Raw genomic sequence first — 19,678 nt, forward strand, 5'->3', positions numbered from 1 at the left:
TCTTTGCAGTTAGACATAGCCTTGTGGCTAAGAGCTGGTCAATGAGATATAAGGGGAGGTGTGGTACAGGACATCTGGGAAATGTCCTAGAGTGGACCCAATAGGAGGCATGCCCTATTTGTCCTTCCTTCTTCCTCTTCTTTGCTTCTTGGAATGTAAATGTGATAGCTCCATTTTCAGCTGCCATCTTGGACAATGAAATGGCTCATTAAGAATGGCGAAGCAGAAAAATGGGAGAAACCCAGGACCCTGATGACTTTGGAGTTGCCTTAGTGGCATGGAAACTTGGATTGCCTACCTCTGAAGTTACTTCATGTGTTTAAGTCATTGGTATCTGACTTTTATGCCATATGCTAAGAATAAACCCCCAATAGTTTATTGTACACATCCTTTAAAAACATGTCAGATCTTATACTTCTTTCCTCTAACACCTCCCAGTGGCTTCCCATCTAACCTTACCATTATCAAACCTCTGATCTCTTCATTGATCCATCTTCCTCATTCACTCACTCTTTTCCAGCTCTTCTAAAATTATACCAGGTGTACACCTACCTCAGGCTTTGCACATAATGTCCTTTGCCTGAAATATTCTTCCTCGAGCTATTCATGTGGCTCACTTATTTTGTTTGCTCTTTGAGAAAATGTCAACTTATCAGAGAGGCCTTGCTGGTCATCTTTTCTGAAATTGGAACCACTTCTTATTTATTTTGCTTTACCTTTCTTCATAACATTTATCACCACAGAACATATTATAAATTTCCTTGTTTGTTTACAGTCTGCTTCCTCTGCTAGAAAAAGCTCAAAAAGGCAAACGACCTCAGCAATTTATTTGCTACCATCTCTTCAGTATCTAGGACACCAAATATGTGTTGATGGTTGAATAAAACCATGTATTGATGGTTGATGGACAAGTAAAATGGTGCAGAGTTCAGGTCCTGGATGAAATTTAAGAAGCGTAATTTTTAAACTCTTGCTTTCTTAATTATTACTTTTCTTTCTTTCTTTTTTTTCTTAAAGATTTTATTTATTTATTTGACAGAGAGAGACACAGCGAGAGAGGGAACACAAGCAGGGAGAGTGGGAGAGGGAGAAGCAGGCTTCCCACGGAGCAGGGAGCCCAATGCGGGGCTGGATCCCAGGATCCTGGGATCATGTCCTGAGCCGAAGGCAGATGCTTAACGACTGAGCCATCCAGGTGCCCCTAATTATTACTTTTCCTAACTTTTACTGTCCTTCGTTGTTCTCACATATATAGATATATATGTATGTATAGGTACACAGGTAAACACACATGTATATATGCACATACATATACACACAAATGTACATATATATTTACATACATATATACATATACCTATATTTAAATGTATGCAGTTATGAGTTGTGAGAAATATAAAATCCATTGGTAGGTTATTTTTCTGTTTCTAAAAGGCATTTGAAACTGGTAAAGGACTCCAACTCTCAAAAATCTGGTTGCTAGCATAACTCTAAACCTTTAATGTTTTCTCTTGTCTATAATATGCATGAAAGTTCTTAAGAGGTAATAAAAAGTTATTCAAATATGAGATTGACTCATCATCATCATCATCAACAGTAATTCAGTCTCTGAATCTCTGTTACTGTCTCTCTTTTTCATACCCATTCATGGTATCAGAAAAGTAGCTGAGTGGAATTTTCTTTCTTTTTCTGATACCATCTATGGGCCACGATAAAGCACGAACAGTTTCAAGCCCAAAAATAATTTCTTCAAAAGATTTGAACAAATGAAATAGAAAGTGTGAACGTGGGAGCACTTTCTCAGCCATCCCCACGGTATTCCAAAGGTGACATTCCAAATGAAGTATGGAACTGACTGAAAGGATTTGTGCTATGTAACAGTGAAACTAGATCACCTGACAACTATATTTAGAACTACTTTATGAAAATATTGCATCCTCTATATTATTTTTCCATTCAAGGAAGCCAGCCTCCCAATATGTAGAAGACTAGGCCCCTACATCAGGAAAAGCAATACTTCTATATATGGCCCCCAAGAGTCTTGAATTCTCTGTGCCTTACTTGTATTTCCATCTATAAAATAGAACTGATGTTCTTTTCTTACTAGTACAACTTATATAGTAGAAAGGAGGGTTATAAATGTCTTTGAGGCAAAATTTTCACCATTATTTATGATGCTGTACATCCTGATTCCTGAGCTTTATTAAAAAATGGCATCTTAATTTTGTGACCATAAGAGCTTCAGCTGTATTTATTATTATTTTGCCTTAATTAACAAGATATCCAGAACTTTCATTTACTTACCATCTATCTCTACTTCTTCCTTCCATTTCTGTCTTTTTTTTAGATTATTTTTTAGGGGGTACTGTTAAACACAAAAGAGAATTAACCCAATCAATTAATACTAATGAGCTTGGATGGAAATAGGCATATTGCCTTGATTTAATTAATTATATTTTTCGTTCTTTTATGTTAAGATGCCCAACGGCCATAGGCATTGCTGAATTAAAATTTATTATTTTATCCCAAGTAATTATGATGAGCCATAATAACAAAGGAGGGATGTTACCCTCTTGTCAGAGCTGTTATGCATCCTGGGCAAGGAACTTGAGTTTGCAGTCTGCAGTTGGAGAAACATTCATATTTTCTGAATGAAGCAATGAATTTCTGTTTCTTCTGGTGGTCAAGCAGTTTGACATAAAGTGGCCTAGAGATAATGATCAAAAAAGGGGGCCAATTATAGGGCGCCTGGGTGGCTCAGTCAGTGAAGCGTCTGCCTTTGGCTCAGTTCATGATCCCAGGGTCCAGGGTTCGAGCCCTGCATCGGGCTCCCTGCCGAGTGAGGAGTCTGCTTCTCCCTCTCCCTCTGCTGCCCGCCCCCCCGTTTGTGCTCTCTCATGTTCGTGCTCTCTCTCAAATAAATAAATAAATAAATAAATAAATAAATAAATAAAATCTTAAAAAAAAAAGAAAGGGCCAATCAGGGGAGGATGAACTCTGGAAACCACTCTTCCCTTGGTGTTGGGCTTTCAAAAGGAAGACATTTCAGTTTCTTACTACTTACAATGCCATCCCTTTACAGTGCTTGAGCAGAGACTTGTTTCTAGTCTCTGTGGCTGCTGAATAGTGCACTGGTCTCTTTTAATGTGATTTTCTATTTCTTGGTCTGCTGGTGTATACCAAAGCAGTTAAATGCTTGGCAGGCTTTTGAGCCAGAGAGAACTGAGTCTGAATCTGGGCCTTGCTTCTTACTAGCCCTGTGACCTCAGACAAGTTGCATAGCCTCCATAAACCTCACATTTCTCCTCATGAGGGTCATGCCTGTTCTAACAGCAGCAACAATAACGATGATAGCTAACCTTTATTGTTTACTGTTGTGGGGCAAGTCTATGATGTGTTGTCCAGCTCAGATGGATGTTTTGAGGATTATTAGATGGGGGAATGTCTGTAAAGCCCTTAGCACAGGGCCTGGTCCAGAGTAAGCACCCAATTAATGACAGGTTTTGTTTTGTTTTGTTTTTTTCTGGACTGATGGGATAACAGAAGAGATGGCTGAAATATCAGGCCTAAGTTGCAATTTTATTTACAGATAGTGGCTGCTTCCATATACAAAGCAAACTGGATTACTGAAAGAATTAGCTTGGTAATAAGGACCTTGGATTGCTTTTGCTTCTGTTATCTTTGGAATACATACTGAAGTGCTTTTCTTGCTGTGGCGAGAGAGGGAAAGACACAGAGATGGCAGTAGCAGAGTCTATCCATTTGGTTGTCTCCATTTTCCTTGTTATTTTGACTTCACGGAAGCGTGTTTTTCTGGCGCTGTTCGGCATATGGTCTTATTTTCTCCCATTTTTTTGTGGTCTCCAGTTGTGAAGATGCTCAGATCTTTCTAGTCTGTTATATTTGGGATGTCTAGGGCATGCAAATGCATATTCTTGGCCCATTGAGATGAGCCACCTTCTCTTGAGCCACTATTGAGTTCATTGTGGAGTTTCTTCACCCTTGGCAAGGATTTGAGGAGTTCGGAGTGAGGTACTCAGTGCTGTACCCAGCACAGCGTTTTTAACCCCAGGGATTCTCCACTTGGTGCCTTCTAGTTAGTACGGAGTCAGGCTCAGTTGCAGTAGGTGCGTGCTTCAGATAACGTTTTGCAGTGCCGTGATCTGGGAATGCCATGAGGCAGGACTTCCCTGGGACAGAACTTGTGGTTTCTCTGTGCATCAGGTCTGTGTGAGTCACTGGGCAGATTACCCTCTGCTTAGAATTTCGACTTCACAGATGTCAGCACGGATTTAAAAGAAATCTATCTGCGGGCAGGCTGGAGCTTTGCTAAAAATGAAATATTCCGCATTAATATTTCTTTCTTAACTATATAATATCTTGGTCAACATGAGGGAGTTTGGGGGGCTGGTAACATTTGTTACAAATGTTTAAAATAATTTATAAATTTATATTTGTATAAATTAGAAAATTATAAATTATGTAAATTTATATATAGTTATATAAATTATATAAATTTTGTAAATTATAAAATTATAAATTTATAAATTTAAAATAATTTATCTGGAAGTTGGCTGAAAAAGATCGACTGAATTGCCTCCTCTTCTGGCTGAACCATAGCGACCCTTCAAGGCAGGAGGGGCAATCAGGAGGTGCAGACAGGGCTTATTACATTTTGGTCAGGAAACTGGGGGCCTGAGCTGAAATTCGAGGCAGCCACAGATTCTCCTTTAGCTTTCAGTAAGGTGCCGGACCTCAAATCAAAGTGGAAAAATGCAGATGACGGTGACTCTCTCCCCTTTGTAGAAGGGAAGTGCAGTAAAGGAGTTAATGTAATTTCTTCCCCGTATTTTCAAGCATGGTGCTCCAGAACGCACTGGGCTTTGTAGTAGGCAGAAGGGGAACCCTGATGAAGAAGTCAGCATCAGAGAGAAATAACTGGACTTTTTTTTGAAATCCACCCTTAACTCCCTTGACCTTGTGTGTTTCTGTGTGTCAGTCTTTTCCTGGTGACTACATATTTAATATTAGAGTGTGTTTTTTAATTCCTTCTACCTTCGGAGAAGGTGCGGTGTAAGGCTATAAGCTCAAGGAAACAAGAACCAGGTCTGTGTTTGCTCACGTTTATATTGCAGGACCATTATATCTTCAGGCACATAGTAGGTATTCAAGTAATTGTGGAATGAGTGAACTAATGAACGAATTTCTGACCTAAAGAGGCAGATTAATGTTAGTTGTGGATTTCTCTATAATCAGAGTCCTTCCTGGTATTCGCAAATGTTAGTGGATTAGTCCAGACAGTGACCAATTTCATTTACTATTTGTGTATCAGGAGATCAGAGACAAAGGCTTTTTACTGTGGGGGACACTTGGCTCTGAAACCCCTTATTTTTCCCAATCAGACAATGACTTACATTATTTACCTCCAGAGAACAGTCCCAGACACACTTGATTAGCCTTAAATGAAAGATAAGCCATTGCTATGAGAAAGGACATGCTTTCCATAGATGGGCAGACAGACAGATAGATAGATATTAAACAATTTACAGTTTTATGTCTTGACAAGTTGAATGTTGTAACATGAAAAATGCTACCGAAAGGGACCAGTCCCTTCCTAGCACAGAAGCTATAATATTTTCAGTAATGAAAGATAAATATTTTAAACTTCCTTACTTAAAACCCTTCACTGGCTTTCCATTAGCCTTTGAGATCAAGCCTAACCTCCTAAATATGGCTTATGGAGTCCTTCAGGGTTTGGTCTCTCCTTACCGCTTTACCTCATTTGTTGATTAATGATTTCCACATCCTGTTTATCCAGATTGAAAGCAGGACTAGAACTCTGGGATGCTTATGTATCCGGGATTCTTATACATATAAAAATATATCAGAGACCAAGCATTTCATCACTTTCTCATGTACTGTAATATTCCTGGGGGTCAGGAAAAAGTAGAAGGTATTCTCATTTTTTAAATAAATAAATTCTATGAGGAAACAACCGTGACCTGAAACCTCGTGAAGTTATCATGCTATAGACAATTTATGTTTATAATATTCAGAGAACAATTATATTTGGAACATTTTGAATTGCTTAGAGAAATATATCAAATTGGAGCGCTATTCAAAAATGTGATTGGGTCAATGCTAATTTGAACTTTGGTAGAAGGGAGAAGATTATTTGAATGAATGAGTAACTTGGTAGGAAGGGAGATTTTTACCTGCCTGGTACAGACTTTAAAGAAAAGGTAGGGTTTTTTTTGGGTTTGTTTTGTTTGTTTGTGGGTTTTTTTTTCCTGGTCTTTTCTTTTCTCCTTATAAAGAGCTTTCGTTCTGAGGGCTTAAGTGACTTTTTAGAAATCCATGGAATAGCTGAGGGCCTTGTGTACTTAAATGCCAGAAGCTGTGTTGGTAAAAGGACGTAATAATTTCTTCGGATGCCTGGGTGGCTCAGTCGGTTAAGCGTCTGCCTTCGGCTCAGGTCATGATCCCAGGGTCCTGAGATCGAGTCCCACATTGGGCTCCTTGCTTGGTGGGGAGCCTGCTTCTCCCTCTCCCACTCCGCCTGCTTGTGCTTGCACTGTCTCTCTCTGACAAATAAATAAAATCTTAAAAAAGAGAAGAAACCAAGGTTTAGTTAAGTAACACTTGATGGTGGTAGCTGTAATGACAAAGGCATTTATTTGTATCTGTGTTTCAGTTCCTTTAAATATTTCTATGTAGTTTCTTTTCCACAAATAGGTTTAAATGTTGTAATTAATATAGAGTTAATTAATTTATAAAGTTAATTTAATGAGTTTTATGTGTCATAGAAGAAGCGAAAGCTGACTCACAATCTTTATCTTCTTTCTCCATTGTCTGTAAAGTTGGCCAATGCACTAAAACCAGGGTATTTTTATTCACCTGGAGCAATTAAACTTCACCTTGACCTTGTGGTAGTAGAGACTGTATTTTTCACATTTTTTTCCTTCAACATCTAGCAGAAAGGCTGGGAAATAACAGCAAATGTTGGTTGGATGATCAAGTGAATTAATCTGCAATCCCAGCCTTGTATTTCTCCACCTATTTTAGGTGATAGCAAACAGCCCAAGACTATGGACACCTAGATCAATTGCTTAATTGACTAGAGTAGTGGTTCTCAAAGTGTGGTCCCCAGTCAGCAGCATCAGCATCACCTGGGATCTTGCGAGAAATGCAAATGTTGGGGCCCCATAGCAGACCTCCTTTGGGCAGAAGGCCTGCCAATCTGTGTTTTAAGACCTCCAGGGGATTTAGATGCACGCTCAAGTTTGAGAACTATTAGCCTAAAACAATAAAGGGAGCCATATATTATTGTCAGGACTGGAAGCCAATTAACCCAGGCCTGCTACTCTTTTCCCAAAGGCTATGCGACCCTTTGCAAAGAGCTATGAAAACTTGGCTCGGCACCTTCCATGGGCCAATCCTGAGCACGGTGGTTTTTGTTAGATGTAGTTCTCTGTCCTGCCAGGGAAAACGGAGCTGCTAAAAATGATTTCTCCCGACTGCTATTGTTTGTGGCTCTGAGTCTGTGATTTTATTTCAGATATGTCTTTTCCCCCTCTACATTGCCCATTTAACAGGCGTACCAGGCTAATTAAGGAATTAGTATGTGGCATCCATTTCGGGGAGGTGGGTGGCTCTTTTCCTGCATCCTGAGAACCTTTTTGCCCACACTTTCTAGTTCATATTTTCTTTTTTTAATCAGGCAGAGACATTACAATTAAAATACCATTAAAGTGATTCTGGCAAGTATTGCAATAAGCATGTTTTTTAATTAAAGGAAGAACAGGGGGATGCATAAGCAGCATCAGCTAAGGGGGAAAATTTCATTCGATATCTATTTTAATTGAAATGAAAAAAAATCCCAAAAAAACCATCAGAAAAAGCAGCAGCCGCAGCCTGTGCTGGTGTGTGTGTATGGCTCGCTCCCAGGGTGCTAGGTTTAGGTGTTCTGTGCTTGATTAATTAGTAGCCAGCCAGAGAGTCCATTCCCTTTGCCCCCAATCCTTAAAGCCTGATTTATGCCTCACATCCCCCATGAATATGTGAGGGCTCAGGCATCTATTTCCTGAGCTGCTAGTGGATAGGATTATGGAGCGTGCACTGAGCTCTTGGGGGCTCTCGTTTGCCAGCCAAATTGATTTTCCGCCTTTCTGGCTGGGGACAAGCCCACCTCGAAGGCTTCCAGGCTCTGCTCCAGTGGATCAGGCACAAGCCTAATCCGGATCTAGCCAACAAAGGAAGCTGTGTGCATCCCCAACACAACGCAGGCTTCGGGCTGTGGCTGGCTTCCCCCACTACTACCTTTTCCCCCACTCTCTCACCTCCTCCTGACGCCTACCTCCCCAGCCACATGGTACAGTAGGGTGCAGCAATGTGCCCGGATCACTCCGCCAGCCCTTCTTACCCAGGCAGAGGGGGGGGGGGGCTGTCCATCCAGAATGGATAGTCATCTATAATTCTCCAGGGAAAGGAAATTCCACAAGCCTCCCTATCTATTTGACTGCATAGCAACTGGAAAGATAACCAGATACAGGCTGCTAAACATTTTAAGGAATTATTTGCGGTTGACACAAAAAGCTGAGTGGAGGTTAATCAATATAAATAAGTAAACTGGATAATTTACATATAAAAATTTAGGTAGTTCAGGCTTTGAGCGATGAATGATCTAGTTTGGGTTATAGATTGATCTAGTTAATTGAAGTCCTCAGATGCCTGCCTGGGTCTTGCCTCCATTCACCTCTGGCTTTCCCTCTGCTTAACCCTGGAGTCACTCTCCCTGGGTTCATTTTATCACCTGCTGTTCACCTAAACAAGTGCACTCTTGCTCTGCACCCTTTCTCCCCCGAGTCTCCTAAAAATGACATAATGACATCTTCATCTACCACCTTCACACCTCTTAAAGTTCTTCCTAGAGCTTATGTCTCTACAATCTTCCAAGTGTTCTAATCCACCTAATTCTTTGACCCACACCCAAGAATCTTGCTACTTGGAGACACTCCAGGTGCCAGTAGTTGGGACAATCGGGAGGAATCCGGTGCGGGAAGCTGGGAGGGGAGGCTTGGGGGGTGGGGAGGAGGAAAACCAGCACTGGCAAGGGAGGGGAAGGAGTTTCAAGAAAGAAGGAGTGACCGAGTGTGTGAGATAGTGCTGGCCACTCAGGACAGGTGAGAACAGAGCATTGGGCCTTGGATTCAGCAATGTGGTTGCCATTGTGACCATAACAGGACCGGTTCTGATACACTTGTCAGGCAAAGGTCCCGCTGGGGCGGGCTCAAGGAAAGGGAGGGAAAGAATTGAGGATGGAAGGTATAGCCGGCTCTTTGAGAGTCTTATTGTGCAGTAAAATATTTATACTCCAAATTTTTACAGTGAGGGGGAAAATAGCTAGAACAGTGTTTCTTTTTTTTTTTTTTTTTCAAAACACATACAACAAATCGTTTTGCGGTTATTACAGAGGATGGCTAATTGTAGGGTTAGCCAAAAACGGGTTTTGATGTACTTTGCAAACATTAGCTAGCTGCTAAAAGTCTCTTTGACTTCCCTTTAAAAGAAATAAAAGGGATGTTTAATGGAAAGAAGTGATTACATGTAAAAAAGTTGTGTTCATTTATTTATTTTAGAGGGGAAGTAACAATCATGATGGTTGATTGATTTTTATGAAATTACCCAAGGTCACTTGTGGGACAGACCTGGCTTTCATGAACAATCATAACAAGCCATTGAAGGGTCATGGCCACAGGCCACTTTCAGCCCTGCACTTTATTTCAGTGTTCAGAAATGTGGTCAAGCTCTATAAAGTGGAGGAATAAAGTCCTCCCTCTGCCCTCCCATACGAAGCCACTATGCTCCGCACCGGCCCACTGGATATTTGTTTTAAGCTAATAAAGTGTGAGGATACAACACTCAGGGCCTCGGCGCAGGGCTAGCTTGAGTATAAACCTTCCATTCCTTCACACTAAGAAGCTTTCATTTTGGTTATCGCTTTTAATTATTTCAATTAAAAAGAGCTGAATTCCTCATCAAACTCTCTTCTTAATTTACCTAGATTTCCTTATCCTTGCCGCTGATAAGGAAGGAGGGGAGGCTTTTTAGCCGGGAATAATGGTTATCATATTAATTAATTAGTCCTGTTTTTAGTACTCTTGCCAACACAAATCATTCATTTTCTTTGGGCTGAGATTTCTCCCTTCATTAGCGTCATTATTAGCTCCCATCAGTAAATGACATTTTTAAATTTCTACCAATTTGTTTTAGTGTGTTGAATAGTTGGCTTGATGCGACAAGGAACAAAGCCCAGGTTTATAAATTCACCCGCTAATCCTTGTAATCTGCCTCAAATCCTGTTTGGAATGAGGCGAGGTATATCTACATTAACAAAGTGAAAATAAATCATATATAAACAAGCCACAGGCAAACTTAACTTAAGCTAACACGTGTTTTTCCTTAAATGTAACTATGATAATTCTAATTAATAAAAAAGCACCCTGGGAGGGTTTGCAGAAGTGGAGAAAATATGAGCTCTTCTGGCAGGTGGTCCTGGGCTCGAATGCTGGCTTGGCTTATTTTAGGCTGAGACAGACCCCCTCTCCCAGCCCGCTCTCTGGTCTGCAAAATATGGGTGTGATATCGACCTTGTAGGCTTGTTTTGATGGTCATTTCAGACAACATGTCTAAAGATTTTGACATAGGGTAGGTGCTCAGTAAGTGTTAGCACCCTTGTTTTCCGTGTAGTATTATTTGGATTTCTGATTGTGTATGGGATACTTTTCTCAAGTGAAATTCAAAGTCCCCTGCAGGATGGGTGGTGTCAGGAAAACACAAGCTCCATGTTTCCACCAGTATTGGCACACCCGAGTGCACTCTTGAAGATGTAGATGTCCAATGTTCTAGAGCTGGAAGGAATCTCAGTGAATGCATGGTTCTGTTCTGCATGTGAATAATGAAAAAACAGACCATCCCCAGGCACAGAGTAGGACAGATTTGGAAACTGGGTAATGGGGAGACCCAGCAATTTTATGGGACTTATTGAGGGTCCTTCAGAGGCCAGTAGACACTCTGCCGCCTGTTTCCACCACTTGCTCATCAAGGTCAGTTCAGATTCCCTGCCTGTTTGTAATGGAGGAGGCATGCCATGCCATGCAAATCCACGGCCCACCAGTTGAAGAGAATTAGTTGGGACATTAATGACATGTGGCTTGGAATGAAAAGTTTTAGGAAACAGGTCACATTTCTTTCCTCTCGTTCACAGCAGAATTAAGGATTATTATTGCATTTCTAATGATTATTCTTGCCATTGGAATGACAGTGGAAGGGAAAATTAAAGTCCAAATCGCCAGTAGGTCCTCTGGAAGTCTGGAAGTGTTGCTGCTCCAGCGTCAAGCCTATAGGTCAAAGGAGAGTTGCTCGCTTCTCAGAGAGTTCACCCGAGTGCGCGATTGCTGTGCCAGGTGTCAGAAGGAAAGGTGGGCCTGCCAGGGGCGAGACGTTGCAAGGAGGTGGTCCGGTAATGCTTGAGTGTCGGAGGAACTGTGTAAATGAGTAGTACTGGCAACAGTGGGGGGCGAGCAGATGAGTCTGACAGTAGCCACTGCCACCATTACGTTAAGTGTCTAACAGGTGTCAGACCCGAGACCAGCGATCTACAAGCATCACTTCAAGAAATCTCATCATAGTTCTTTGAGGGAAGGACCTTTACCGTGCACATCTTCCCGAGGGAGAAACTGGATACCCACGTGGGGCATGTTGTTCTAAATTGTGGCTGCAAGGAGAGAACACTTTCAGGGGTCGAGTCCACGTCAGCATCCTGGGACTGTCGCTGACGGTGTGTGGCTTGGGCTTTAGGATGCGAGACTAGAAGGCTCGATGAAGAAGGCTGAGGAGAGTTGAAGTGTAATGTTGGAGCTGAAGGTTCAGGGTGAGGTGGCCTCCACATTTGACTATGGGGCCAAATGTATATTGATCACTATCTCTGTGCTAAGATAGAGGTAAACAAAAATGACAAAATGCATGTTATCCTTTTTCTTCTGTCCCTCTCATTCCTCCAGTGCATGTTTGAGTCCTTCCAGTTGTGATTTCTGGAGAACAGCAATCCGGCTCAATAACCTGGCACATTGGACTTAGGGCAAAATTTAGCAACCGAAGAGTCTTGGCTTTCACTGCCACTCACTCACTGAGACCCTCCTTACGACAGAAGAATCTGCTTTTAGAGCCATTTCTTTTCTGGCATGTTGCCTCTTCGCATCCTTTGCCTACCTTTGGCTCATTGAGACAATGTATGGATTTATAGATTACGTGTAATAGCAACATCCTCTCCGAGAAAATGAGAGTGTGTGTGTGTGTGTATGTGTGTGTGTCCATAAAGGAAATTCAGATACTTAAATCAGATTCTCTAAAATGATATAACCATATATTGATTTGCTCCACAATTCTATATTGAGTGCCAACCACCTATCAGTCACTGTTCTAGACACTGGCAATACAGACGTGAACAAAACAGAGAAGAGCTCTCACAAAGCATGCCCTCTAGTGAGAGGTGGGCAGACAATAAACACGTAAATATATAATATGCCTGATGGTAAGTGTTATAAAGAAAAACGTCTTTGGGTAAGGGGCTAGAGCATGCTATTTTACATAGACTGGAAAGGGAGGGCCTCCGCAAGAAGTCAACATTTGACTGGAAACAACAGGGAGTGAGTCACAGGGATGCCTGACAGAAGAACACTGCAGTAAGGGAGCAACTGAGGCCTGCTGGAGAGCTGACAAGCGGGCCCGCATGTGCAGGGCAGGTGAGGGAAGGCGTGAGGCTCACAAGATGACGCTGCAGGGGGGTTGGAGGTGGGTGGTGAATCATGAAGGGCCTTTTGGAGCCCAGTACCAGGACTTTGACTTTTATTCTGAATGGGATGGGACGTTGTTGTAGGATGTGGAAAAGAAGACCCCTGGCTTTTCTAGTATGAAGTCACAACTCTAACCACTTTGTTACAGGATAGAAGAGTCTCGTCCTGTACTTTTGCAAACGACATACAGGAGGGAGATAGATTTAGTAACTCATGCAGGTTAAAGTGGTTGTTTACATGGGCTGCTTTAATTATGTTGTCATTACAGGGAAAATTCTGCACGGAATGCAAATATTCTAAATCCTTTTAAAGAGAAGTGTTATAGAGGTGAAAGTATGTTTTAATATCTTAAGTATTTATTCTCACAATATAATTTTATTATAAAATAATATTCCTATGTTATAGAAAATTTGGATAATAGAGGAAACATATCTGTATCAGTTTAAGATTATTTGATTATAAATAGCAGAAACCGACTTTCTTTTATAGAAGGATGTTTATTGAGAATATGTTGGGTTGCTTACAGAATTGAGGGGAGAGTCTGGAAAATCAGGTGTAGAAGTGATAGTGATCAGGGCATTCTGAAGGAGCTTTGCAGGTGAGGGCAGGGGGCCTCAGAAACGCAACTCTTTTCAGGCTCCTTTAGATGCCACCGCTGGAATTACTAAACTCTAAACATTTCCAGTCTTCTATTCCCTCTTGTTCCAGATTTCCTTTTGAAGCCTGGGTACATGACTTAGGCTATGGTAGGATGGAATACGGTGATTGATAGTCCCATTCAACCCTGTTCAGTGGCACAGAGCAATTTCTTAAGGAAATTTGGGTCTCTTATCAAAAGTAAAGCAAAATGGATGTTGGCCAGCTAAAGTGCTGCAAATGCCATGATGGTAGTCCTAATTACATTTCCTTTTACCATAATTCTTCTAATTTTGACATATTTTCTTCTATTCCTCGTTTATTTGTTTCTTAGTGTTTCTAAACTTAATTTTATTTGCTTCTTTTGTCTGCTGCTAGGTGACTAAAATGGTGACCTTCTCTTCCCTTACTTAGCCAGCCCTAAATTGCTGGGCATTTGGGATATTACCATTAAAAATAACATAAATAAAGTTGCAGTAAATAGTGATAGCTAGCCTACACTGGCTTAGTATAGTGCTTCTACCCTTGGGGGTCCAATCCATATTCTCTTGTGCTTCTAAAAGAGAGGACAAGATAAAATAAGTCTAAATTGCACCAGAAGTATATAAATGCAGAGGATTTCATCAGATGTTGGAACTATCAAAAGGAGGTGAACCTTATCCTCCGAAGGACTGACAATCTTCTTTCTGGTCATTAGGAGGCAAGCTGATTTTCATGGATCCAGGACCCATTGAGCTTAGGGCACACTCCATCCTCATTACTGATGGCGGAGAGCTCCGGATTGGATCCGAGGACAAGCCCTTCCAAGGCAAAGCTGAGATCAAACTCTATGGGAGTTCCCACTCTACTCCCTTCTTTCCATATGGTGTCAAGTTCCTGGCTGTGAGGAATGGAACTCTTTCCCTGCACGGTGAGTGAGACAGTTGACCAGAAGAGATGAGGTAGAACGGTGTCTAGACAATCTGCTAGTGATGGGCAAATGGTAAAACCTCTTAAAAATCTTTGGCTATTTGTTGCTGAGACAACAAAGTTAATGACAGCATGGGCACTATTTCCTTAAATAAGAAATATTAGTTGTTATGAGTCCTGTGGCAGACAGAGTATATTTGGTTCCTGAGTATGTACTCCCCTTCCTGTAAGAGGATTATATGCCTCCACCAACTGCCAGGTGACTTTCAGTGCCTCCCGCTGGGTGGACCATACTTCCCTGTCCCACTGGGACGTGAAGCTCAACCGTGGACTTGCTTTGGTCAAGGAATGTGAGTGGAAATGATAGACTGCGTGGCCAAGTAGAAGTTTTGAGAGCTGTCACACTGCTTTGGCCATTTGTCCTTTTCCTTCTGCTGGAGAATAGCCTGTCCCATGTAGGGGTGGCTCCTTCAGCTTGGGAACCTGAATGAGGACAGTTGGGGCAGAGTTGCAGCCCACCTCCTGCTGTCCTGAATGGGAATGGGCAATGATTTTGTCAACCTAAACCACTGAGATTGGTGTTTGTAACTGCAGTGTAGTGTAGTGCAGACTGACTGATGGGCCATTTACATTGATGGCATCACAAATCAAATAGAGACAACTTTATTTTGTTGTTGTCATGGCTGTCTTCCCCTCCTGGGAGCAGCGTTCAGTTAGAGTTCTACTTAGAATCCTGTTACAGAGGGGTTGGGTGCTTATGGATTTCTGGGGGAAAAACCCCCCCAAAACAGGAATTAGGCTACATGTGTTTCTGCTGCAGTTTTGTCTTCTGATCACTTAGTCCCACTTTGCAAAATGGACATTTTTATTTTCCTTGAGATTCAGGAAATTACTGAGTGTACCAGGAGAATCCTCGGTATCAACTGGAAAATGTGTAAGGATAAAATGATGAGCTTTATGTATCTTTCAGTGCATACTTACATACTTTTGGTTACACAGCATGAGAAAAAAGGGAAATCAAAATGTAGGCTCCAGATAGTGGCCCAATCTCCACAAAACTTGATGTCATTGACGTTGGCATTTCTATATTGGCATGACAATGTAAAACCCCGTTACCTATCATATATTAATTACTCTAGACGTGGGCAAGTAGCTATGCTGAGGGGTCTGCTATTTTGCTCTGTCAAGGCTCTGTCTATTACACAGTAGCCCTCCCTTATCTGTCGGGGGTGTGTTCCAAAACCCCCAGTGGATGCCTGGAACCATGGATAGTACCAAACCCCATATATATATATATATATATATATCTATCTATCTATATATATTTATATATATATTTATATTTATATATACATATACACACACATATATACACTCTGTTTTCTCTTATCTATACATACCTATGATAAAGTTTATTTTGTAAATTAGGCACAATAAGAGATTAACAACAATAACCAAAAATAAAATAATTATAACAATATATGGAAGTGGAAGTTATGTGAATGTGGTCTCTCAAAATATCTTACTGTTCTGTACTCACCCTTCTTGCGATCATGTGAGGTGAGAAAATGCCTCCACAAGGGGATGAAGTGAGGGGAATGAGGTAGGCATTATGGCGTAGCGCTAGGCTCCTGGTGACCTTCTGACCAGGTCAGAAGGAGGATCGTCTGTTTTCAGACTGCAGTTGACCACGGGTAACTGAAACCACAGAAAGCCAAACCACAGATAAGGGGGGACTAGTATAATCTGTGGGTCTCAATCATAGTTCACTAAAATGCAGTCTTTTGCCTCTTTTGGCTTTCCTACAAGAGGAAGTGAAATCTTTTCATCAAGCGTTTAGTAAGTGTTGACTTTGGACCAGCCAGACTGCTGGACTGCAGACTATCACACTGGGGATATATTTTGTAAGGCTTAAAAAACCCCATAACTATCCGGACAGAAATTTAAAATGCCTACAGTACTGATTCTTAAGTTCTGCTTTATGGAGGACTCTTTTCTCCTAGCTTCATCAGTAAGAACTTACACTGATGTTGTGGTCCAGCATCCACATGACACACATCACCGGGGTCTCCAAGTGCTTGTGGCAGCCCTGCAGCCCAGTTAGGCTACCAACCCAACGTGCTGTTGTTTACCACTGAAGAAGCACAGCTACAGAACAGCAAGAGGGCCCTCACTGATCAATATTTGCTACGGACCGTCTGAAGAGCCCTGAAGCTTAACAGCGGTCCTCTGGTTTGAGAGCCACTGTCCTATACAATGCAGATGCTCAACTCTTGCTAGAAATGGAAATACACATGAAGAAGGGTGAAGACTCCTAATTCATTTTAGCCTGCTTCTTTCATTCCAAACCTTCTCATGCTCACGTTCTATTATGAAGGATCAGCAAAACAGCTCATAAATAAACCTTTATGTGCCTGCATTTTCAAGGTACCCTATGCTCCTAAGCCTTTGTGTTTAAACAGTTACCGAGTTAAGAAAATCCTTAATGCCATTGCTTATAATCAATCAATACGGGCCAACCAAAGCAAATAGAGGCTTCTCCGATGGTTTGAGAATTCTGAAAGTTACAAATCAATGTTGCAGCTTTAGTCCTGTGACGTTACTGGATATTGAGAGTGCAGACACCTCCTCTCCCTCCCTCCCTTCCTTCTCTTTCTCCTGTTCCCTCCACCTCCTCCCCCTCTCCTTTCCTGCATTCCCAGCGTTAGGTTGTCCACAGCAACTGGTTTACCCATTTGCCCAGAGCGCTGCCAGTATGGGAGTAACTAGGCTCTCTGGAGAGCCACAGAGCTTACACAGTGAACACTTGTAAAAGCAAGCTATTGTCCTCTCTGAAATGATGCTGCTGCCTCTCATTCATTTGAAGGAAACACTGTGTGGAAAAGAGCACAGTCACCGAGTGAGAGTTCCCTTCCCTTAGTGTCTGTCAGAGAATCCCCCCCGCCGCCCAGCCTGTAGCTCATCAGTCCCCTCTCCCGTCTCCTGCACACCTGAGGTCTCAGATTCCCCTCGGGCAGCACTGTATAGCATGGCTAAAATCATTACGTCATTTCCCTGGCCTTTTCCCAGGGACAGACATGGGTCTGGTGACACTGGGGCTTTAGGGAAAAACTAATTTTCTTTTGCTGTCAAGTATGCAAAACAGTGAGCAACTTGATTCACTGCTTCGCACCCTAAATCCCTAATGACCCGGCGTTCACTCAGCTTCCTGGCATGATGTAGTGAGATTCACCACCTAGTGCATAGAAGACTCTTCTCCAGGGGATTTTTTTAAAATCCAGGTTTCTAGGCCTCACCCCCACAGTCTGACTTGGTGGGCCTGAGTGGGCCTAGAAATGTGCATTTCAACGGGTGATCTGATTCCTGTGGCTCACCGACTACACTTGGAGAAATGCTGTTTTTAGTGGTTAATAGTTTTGGAATCGGAACTCTGTCCAGTTCTGGCACTAATCACTCATGACCTTGGGCAAATGAAGCTCCATAAAACCAGGAAAACATGGTCCCCACCTTGTAGATTTGCTGCTTGTGAACTACTCCAAAGTATTTGGCACACACTGACACTCAAGCAGAGTTAGTTACGGCTATTTTATTATATTCTCCCCACCCCTCTAAAGCAGTGAGGACCCAGTGCCAATTATCTCATGTTTTCTTTTAGCGAGGAGAGAGCGAGAGGGGCTTCTCTCTCAAAATTTGGCATGAGGCCAGCCCTGCCTAGAGATTTTTCTCCTTACTAATTTCCTTGTCTACCTCTTCTGACCAGAGCAAGAGAGAGGTTTTAGCAACATTCCCAGGTCTCTTCTGTTCCCACCGCTCAGTGAACACCTTTTGATTTTAATCTCTGTGCAGCTGCTTCCCAGCAGTGGAAAACCACCGTTCCTGGGTGTGTTACAAGAGAGTCTTCTGGAAACCATTTACATGGGCCCCAGAATAGCCAGAAGCAGAGCACTGCCCAGCAATGAGTCTTTTTGGAGGCATTTTATCCCTCACGTCCGACAGTGAGAGGGTTGACTGACGGGTACTAATTTAGCTCCAGCTCGGGTCACGGAGAATCACACAAATGGTCTGCATGTCAGGACTATGGCCTTCCCACCCTCCCTCCCCCATCTCCTTCTTCATTGCCACCCCCTGGAACCCTTCTGCTCCAGCTGATTTCTCTCATGGATTCATATCGCTAAGCAAACAGGCTTTGCTGTTCAAGCTGTCATAAGGAACGATGGAGTTGAAAGCACATTTCATGTTTTTCTTTTAATGTAGGAAAACTCTCACACACTTGTACACACACACACACATGCACACACACACACGCACACACACACGTACCCGCACACACATGCGACACCGTCTTTCTCTTTCTCGGGGTTTGGGAGTGGATTGGGGCAGGGCTATTCCCTTCGGAATCTCTGATGGGGTTCAGATTGCTTAGGAGATCCTGTCAGCTGCTCACTGGGATTCTAAATGTGACTCTAGGGTCTCGGGACGCCTCCAGAGTGGCTGTCTGGGGTCTGGCTGGTTGTGGTCAATAAGGAAATTTCACTCGTGCCTTTTTCTTTCCCCACTCTGTCTGCTGATCCAGGTTCACTACCCCAAACTGAGTGCCAATCACTTGTCACTTTTCAAGGGGGTCGCTGTCAGCCTGGGCAACTTGAATTTTTGACAATGTAATTACGGCCCTTGCTTCCACAGTGGGAGTCTGAACAGAATGGTGGGGCTTTTATTGATTGTTCAGCAGGGAAATTTATCAATGTCTCTCACTTCATTTCCAGTTCCTCCCTGAGAAATTTGGCTGACAGTTTCTTAGGAGAAAAAGCAGTCTTACGGCCTTGAATGGACTTCTGTCTTTGTCCTTTTCAAGAAATTATAAGATACTGGCATTAAATATACATGGAAGTTTCTGAGCAAAGCTGGTATGTGGGAGCATGGTTGAGGAAAACACTAGTGTGATTGTTATGAACGTAAGAATTTGGTAGGAACAAATAAGGAAAAAACTAAATAGGCGAGTTTAGATATGGTTTGTTTTCCTTCTAAATGTACCAAGTATCTTTATTTAAATTCCATGCTTTTTATAAGTATGGTGTCACGGGCTCTATTTTAGTTGCTGAAGGGCATCGGGCGGTCTTGAAGCATGGTACCGGGTGCGTGGAGTAGACACGCATATAGAAGCATGTTCCTGGTTTTCACCTTCTCCACAAAATCCAGATGTTTCCTGGAGGAACTTCAGGGGTTCCTCAGATAGTGAAGTGTTTGGGTGCCAAGCAGTGAAGGTTTAAATTGCTCAAGTA

At 42.2% G+C, this 19,678-nt stretch overlaps 1 protein-coding gene across 1 annotated transcript in view; it reads left to right on the forward strand.

Annotated features, from left to right (window-relative positions):
- Positions 1-19,678, forward strand: part of PKHD1 (PKHD1 ciliary IPT domain containing fibrocystin/polyductin) — a 440,651-nt gene that overhangs the window by 133,911 nt on the left and 287,062 nt on the right. The window contains exon 36 of the mRNA XM_032410150.1: positions 14,188-14,400. Coding sequence (XP_032266041.1) covers positions 14,188-14,400 — 213 coding nt within the window. The remainder of the gene's footprint in view (positions 1-14,187; positions 14,401-19,678) is intronic.

This window comes from Phoca vitulina, unplaced genomic scaffold (genome assembly GCF_004348235.1).
Source record: "Phoca vitulina isolate PV1807 unplaced genomic scaffold, GSC_HSeal_1.0 scaffold11, whole genome shotgun sequence".
Taxonomy (NCBI): Eukaryota; Metazoa; Chordata; class Mammalia; order Carnivora; family Phocidae; genus Phoca; species Phoca vitulina.